Source organism: Ailuropoda melanoleuca, chromosome 12 (genome assembly GCF_002007445.2).
Source record: "Ailuropoda melanoleuca isolate Jingjing chromosome 12, ASM200744v2, whole genome shotgun sequence".
Classification (NCBI taxonomy): domain Eukaryota; kingdom Metazoa; phylum Chordata; class Mammalia; order Carnivora; family Ursidae; genus Ailuropoda; species Ailuropoda melanoleuca.
In genome coordinates this window covers 47,448,907-47,455,540 of record NC_048229.1, presented here as the reverse complement: position 1 = coordinate 47,455,540, position 6,634 = coordinate 47,448,907, and the positions used below count along the sequence as shown (strand labels likewise).

The 6,634-nt window shown below is 43.8% G+C and overlaps 1 protein-coding gene across 1 annotated transcript in view; it reads left to right on the top strand.

Moving 5' to 3' along the window:
- The window catches only part of ABCC11 (ATP binding cassette subfamily C member 11), a 69,786-nt gene extending 63,435 nt beyond the window's left edge, over window positions 1-6,351 (top strand). Inside the window, exons 29-30 of the mRNA XM_034638965.1 lie at window positions 5,605-5,769; window positions 5,897-6,351. Of these exons, the coding sequence (XP_034494856.1) occupies window positions 5,605-5,769; window positions 5,897-5,989 (258 nt within the window). The 3' untranslated portion in view covers window positions 5,990-6,351. The remainder of the gene's footprint in view (window positions 1-5,604; window positions 5,770-5,896) is intronic.
- The last annotated feature ends 283 nt before the right edge of the window (window positions 6,352-6,634 follow it).

Here is a 6,634-nt window from a genome sequence, read left to right as displayed (position 1 = left end):
ACGCACACACACACACACTGGAATATTAAAGAGCCATAAAAAGGAATGAATATTTGATACATGCTACAACATGGATGGACCTTGAAAACATGCTCAGTGAAATATGTCAGACACAGGAAGACAAATGTTGTATATTTCCACTTCAATGAGGTTCCTGGAGTAGGCAAATTCATAGAGACAGAAAATAAAATAGAAGTTACCAGAGGTTGAGGGAGGGGGAAGAGTTTAGTGGGTAGAGATTTTGATAGGGATGATGAGTTTTGATGGATGGTCACACAACACTGTGAACGTATTTAATGCCACTGAATTGTACACTCACAAGCATTTAAATGATAAATATGTATATTCTAACATACATACACCTACACAGAGAGACACACACACACAATCCCAAGTGGCTTAAGCTAAAAATGACCTCTTTGGCTCATGATACTGGGAAGGCCAAGACGGATTCAGGGGCCTAGTGTCCCCCAGGTGTGCTTTGGCTGCAGTCCTAGCCTTCAGTGAGAGCCCCTGGGGACTCGGTGTGTCCCACTTCCAGAGCAAGATGGTTGCAGCCATCTACTTATGCCGGAGTCATTTGCTCCACCCCTGGAGTTGGCAGTAGAGGACCACCTGGACCACGTGGGCTTGAGAGCTGGGGACGAGGTGGTCTCCAAATAAAACTTGGGGGCCGTAGCCTGCAAAAGGAATGGGTACTGGGAAGGCACAAGAAATGACTGTTCTTGGTAATTCCATGGCTTTCTCTACGCCCAGTAAAACCGTTCTAACCTTTCTTGGTCATCGACCGTGCATGGGACAGCCTGTTCAATGGTTACGTGGTTATGGAACACTTCTCCTCCTCTTCTCTGGCAGATTCAACCTAGATCCCTTTGATCGCTACACAGATGAGCAGATCTGGGATGTCTTGGAGAGGACATTCCTGAGCATGACAGTAAGTAGCTCTAAGACCTGATTCTTGGTCTTCACCTGCCTCTTGGTCTTCACCTGCCTCTTCAACAGCAGTGCCTGCTGGTCCTTTGGGGCTCATCTCACATGATATTCCAGATGCTGCCACTTCGGGGGCATGGGTTGAATAATCTCCTGGAGATGAGATGATTTTGGATTCTTAAGTCAAGTGGGACGGCACTCAGACATCAACAGTGATCCAGACACATTCTAGGCTCAGGGGACACAGCAAAAGCAAAGTAGATAAGGTGTTTGCCCCCCGCCGGTGCTTACATTCAGTGGGAGACACAGACAACAAATAGACATAGAAGATGCTTTCAGATGGTGGTAAGTGCTGTGAAGGTGGCCACGAGACCAAAAGATACTTCGGTTGGGGAGCAGCTCTTTTACATGAAGTGGCCAAGCAAGGCCTCTTTAAAGTTGGGGCATTGGAGCTGAGACCCAATATTGAGGGGGCAGGAGGGCACAGATCTTTGAGAGAACATTCCAGGCACACGAAATAGCAATATGTAAAGACCCTGAGAGCGGAGTGAGAGGGGCACAGGTAAGGAAGAGAAAGACCAGTGGCTGGAGCATAGAGAGGTGAGGAGTGTTACAAAGTGCTGCGGGAGGGGCTGGTAGGGGTCAGGTTAGGTCTTACCCTGCAGCAGCCTACATGGCCACATGCCTACATAGCCTACATCTCATTTTCCTGGATATTATAGATCTCAAAGTTACCCCAAGGACTGCAAGCAGAAGTGGTGGAAAGTGGCAGAAACTTCTCTGTGGGGGAGAGGCAGCTACTCTGCATCGCGAGAGCACTCCTTCGCAACTCCAAGGTGAGACCACGGAATGGCCACGGGTGGTCACGGATGACATCTGGCTTGGGAAACCACACTGGCTTCTTCTCCCTCCATCTCCATAGGATAGTGGGTGCTGTGCTGTACGTCCTTTCCACAAATACCTGAAGGGCTTCCTCATGTCGCTGATGGCCATTCTGTGGCCATTCTGATGGCCACCCCACATATCTGGCATGGGAGAGGCGTGTAGGTGGGGACTCAGCCTGGGCTCTCTCAAACCCTGATACTCTGCAGCTAAGCTGAAATGATCCACCACTAGAACCAAATCATGATGCACTTTCCTTACAAGAAGTTGAAAGTTTAGAAGCTTATTAATTTAACAGTTGCCTATTATATATTTTTTCTAAAACCTGGATGTAGGACGTTCTTTTCATTAGAGTTGGAAATCAGATGACAGCTGTTCCAGGGCAAAATTATTATTCTTCTTCTTTTTAGTTTCAGGTGTAGAATTTAGTGATTCATCACTTACAATACCCACNGCCATTCTGATGGCCATCCCACATATCTGGCGTGGGAGAGGCGTGTAGGTGGCGACTCAGCCTGGGCTCTCTCAAACCCTGATACTCTGCAGCTAAGCTGAAATGATCCACCACTAGAACCAAATCATGATGCACTTTCCTTAAAGAAGTTGAAAGTTTAGAAGCTTATTAATTTAACAGTTGCCTATTATATATTTTTTCTAATACCTGGATGTAGGACGTTCTCTTTATTAGAGTTGGAAATCAGATGACAGCTGTTCCAGGGCAAAATTATTATTATTATTCCTTTTAGTTTCAGGTGTAGAATTTAGTGATTCATCACTTACAATACCCAATGCTCATCACAGCAAGTGCCCTCCTTAATATCCATCACTCCCTTTGTTCTCTATAGTTAAGAGTCTGTTTCCTGGTTTGCCTCTCTTCCCTTCTCCCCATGTTCATCTGTTTTGTTTCTTAAATTCCACGTATGAGTGAAATCATATGGTTTTTGTCTTTCTCTAGCAGATTTATTTTGCTTAACATAATACGCTCTAGTTCCACCCATGTCATTGCAAATGGCAAGATTTCATTCTTTTTTATGGCTAGTATTCCACTGTAGATATATATATATATATCACATCTTATTTATCCATTCATCTGTTGATGGACATTTGGGCTCTTTCTATAATCTGGCTATTGTTGATAATGCTACTATAAACATTGGGGTGCATGTATCCCTTTGAATCAGTATTTTTGTATCCTTTGGGTAAATACCTAGTCGTACAATTGCTGGATGAATGTGGTAGTTCTATTTTCAACTTTTTGAGGAATCTCCATACTGTTTTCCAGTGGCTGCATCGGCTTGCACTCCCACCAACAGTGTAAGAGGGCTCCCCTTTCTCCGCATCCTCGCCAACACCTGTTATGTCTTGTGTTATTGATTCTAGCCATTCTGACGGGTGTGAGGCGATATCTCATTGTAGTTTTGATTTGCATTTTCCTGAGGATGAGTGATGTTGAACATCTTTTCAAGTGTCTATTGGCCATCTGGATATCTTCTTTGGAGAAATGTCTGTTTATGTCTTCTGCCCATTTTTTAACTGGATTATTTGTTTTTTGGGTGTTGAGTTTGATAAGTTCTTTGCTTTTCTTGGATACTAGCCCTTTATCAGATATGTCATTTGCAAATAGCTTCTCCCATTCCATAGGTTGCCTTTTACTTTTGTTGATTGTTTCCTTCGCTGTGCAGAGCTTTTTATCTTGATGAAGTCCCAATAGTTTATTTTGCTTGTTTTTCTTGCCTCCCGAGACATGTCTAATAAAAAGGTGCTACGGCTAATGTCAGAGAGGTTGCTGCCTGTGTTCTCCTCTAGAATTTTGATGGTTTCCTGTCTCACATTTAGGTCTTTCATCCATTTTGAATTAATTTTTGTTTATGGTGTAAGAAAGTGGTCCAATTTCATTCTTTCGCATGTTGCTGGCCAGTTTTCCCAGCACCATTTGTTGAAGAGAGTGTCTTTTTTCCAAAATTATATATTTTTCAAAAGTTTCATCAGACAGTGCTTCNATCACATCTTATTTATCCATTCATCTGTTGATGGACATTTGGGCTCTTTCTATAATCTGGCTATTGTTGATAATGCTACTATAAACATTGGGGTGCATGTATCCCTTTGAATCAGTATTTTTGTATCCTTTGGGTAAATACCTAATAGTACAATTGCTGGATGAATGTGGTAGTTCTATTTTCAACTTTTTGAGGAATGTCCATACTGTTTTCCAGTGGCTGCATCAGTTTGCACTCCCACCAACAGTGTAAGAGGGTTCCCCTTTCTCCACATCCTCGCCAACACCTGTTGTTTCTTGTGTTATTGATTCTAGCCATTCTGACAGGTGTGAGGTGATATCTCATTGTAGTTTTGATTTGCATTTTCCTGATGATGAGTGATGTTGAACATCTTTTCAAGTGTCTATTGGCCATCTGGATATCTTCTTTGGAGAAATGTCTGTTTATGTCTTCTGCCCATTTTTTAACTGGATTATTTGTTTTTTGGGTGTTGAGTTTGATAAGTTCTTTGCTTTTCTTGGATACTAGCCCTTTATCAGATATGTCATTTGCAAATAGCTTCTCCCATTCCATAGGTTGCCTTTTACTTTTGTTGATTGCTTCCTTCGCTGTGCAGAGCTTTTTATCTTGATGAAGTCCCAATAGTTTATTTTTGCTTCTGTTTTTCTTGCCTCCCAAGACATGTCTAATAAAAAGGTGCTGCGGCTAATGTCAGAGAGGTTGCTGCCTGTGTTCTCCTCTAGAATTTTGATGGTTTCCTGTCTCACATTTAGGTCTTTCATCCATTTTGAATTAATTTTTGTTTATGGTGTAAGAAAGTGGTCCAATTTCATTCTTTCGCATGTTGCTGGCCAGTTTTTCCCAGCACCATTTGTTGAAGAGAGTGTCTTTTTTCCAAAATTATATATTTTTCAAAAGTTTCATCAGACAGTGCTTCTTGAAGCTTTCCAAGTATTGTGCCAGAAATTTTAGGCATTTGACTACCTGGGCTAGTAGTATCTGGACTGTCAGAGCTCTGCGAAAAAAGCGGGCAGAGCCCAGTGGGATCAGAAGCTAGGAAGAAGGTTTCACAGGAAGGAGGACAATCTCCTTCTTCCTAGCAGAGATGAGAGACAGGATTTGCAATACGTGTGTAGCACTTTCTCAACCAGTCAGTTCCTTATTTTACAGTTACTAGACCCCTGGTGCCGAAGTTACTTTCTCCATTGTTTCCCCAAACTTGAGCCATCACTTTATGACTTTTGTCATATCTGTGTACCATCTCTCCTTTGACTTACTCGTGATGCCCTCTTTTTAAAAACAGCCTCATTCTAAACAGTAACATTTGTGAAATCATATTTCTGTGCTAGTTTTATCTTTCTAATGCATATTGTTAATAAAATAAAAATGTTAAAGAGAAACCTTATCCATATTCCAGCCACACCATCTCACGTGCCATCCAAGCGTGTGTGTGTGCCCCGCTTTGGGGAACGTTGGTCTATGTTAATTCAGGCAAATCAGAAGGCAGTTCATAAACAAGAAGTTGCCACCGGACCATTTTCATTTTTAAGAGTTTAATTCTCTGGTCACACACACACACACACACACACACACACACACACACACACGCTCTTTGTTGAGACCTAACATTCTCTAACATAATGGACGACTAGAGCTTGAAGTGGGGTTTGAACTCAATCCACATCTCTCACCTTCCAGCTTGGGGACTCCGTGGATTAGTGGTAGACCCAGGACTAGATCCAGGTCTCCGGGCCCAAGCAGGCTGCCCTCACCCCTGTTTTGTATTCACCAGATCATCCTTATTGATGAAGCCACAGCTTCCATTGACATGGAAACCGATACCTTGATCCAGCACACAATCCGAGAAGCCTTCCAGGGCTGCACGGTGCTGGTCATTGCACACCGCATCACCACTGTGCTCAACTGTGACCGCATCCTGGTCATGAGCAACGGGAAGGTGAGAGCCGTGTGTCTGGGGCCAGTGGGGGGACCTGTGCTCAGGCCAGCATCCCAGGGGGCCTTTGGGTCCTTCAAGGCTAAGCTCAGTGGTGTCCCTCCCCTCCCTTCCTTTCTCCGTCTCCCAGGTTGTAGAGTTTGACAGTCCTGAGGTCCTGCAGCAGAAGCCTGAGTCTTTGTTTGCCGCCTTGCTGGCAACAGCCAATTCTTCGCTGAGTTAAAGAGAGCCGGTGACTGCGTGGGGGCTGATGGCAGAGCCACATGCAGCTGTGAGACCTGTAGTCCATGACCTTCTTGTGTAGAGATAGCTTCTTCTCCCAAAAGCAGAGGTAAAATGTGCTCAGGGGTGCTGGCAGTGGGGTAGAAAAGACTGGGGGGGAGCAAAACCTGGGATAGGCCATTCTGTGGCTCCCCAGGTCTGGGAACCCCTGCACCATTTGAGACCATGGGGGCAAATCATGATGTGCCTCTTTTTAGCTGATATGTTGAGTAATTTCATAATAATGTGAAAGCTTATTATAGTTTTAAAACTATTGCAAATGCTGTATTGAGTTTGTAAAAAAATAAAAGTAAGAAAAAGTCACATTCTCTGTTCTGCTTTCTTGTTAGCTAGTACTTATTCACTGCAGGGAGGAGAGAGTCCCTCATACTGACTTCTGGAAAAGGGACTTCATTGGCTAATGGAATGGAAAGGTCCAGAAAAAGTTCTAAGTTGGGTGCCAGTATCTAAAAGATGTCTGTCTTGTGAACTCTGCTTCTTCTTCTCTCAGCTGTACTTTCCTTTTGTGGCTTCACTCTTTGGCCTCCTTGCTCCGCATAGTGATAGCAAGCCTGTCAGCAGCTCCAGGCTCATGTCCTGCCAGCTC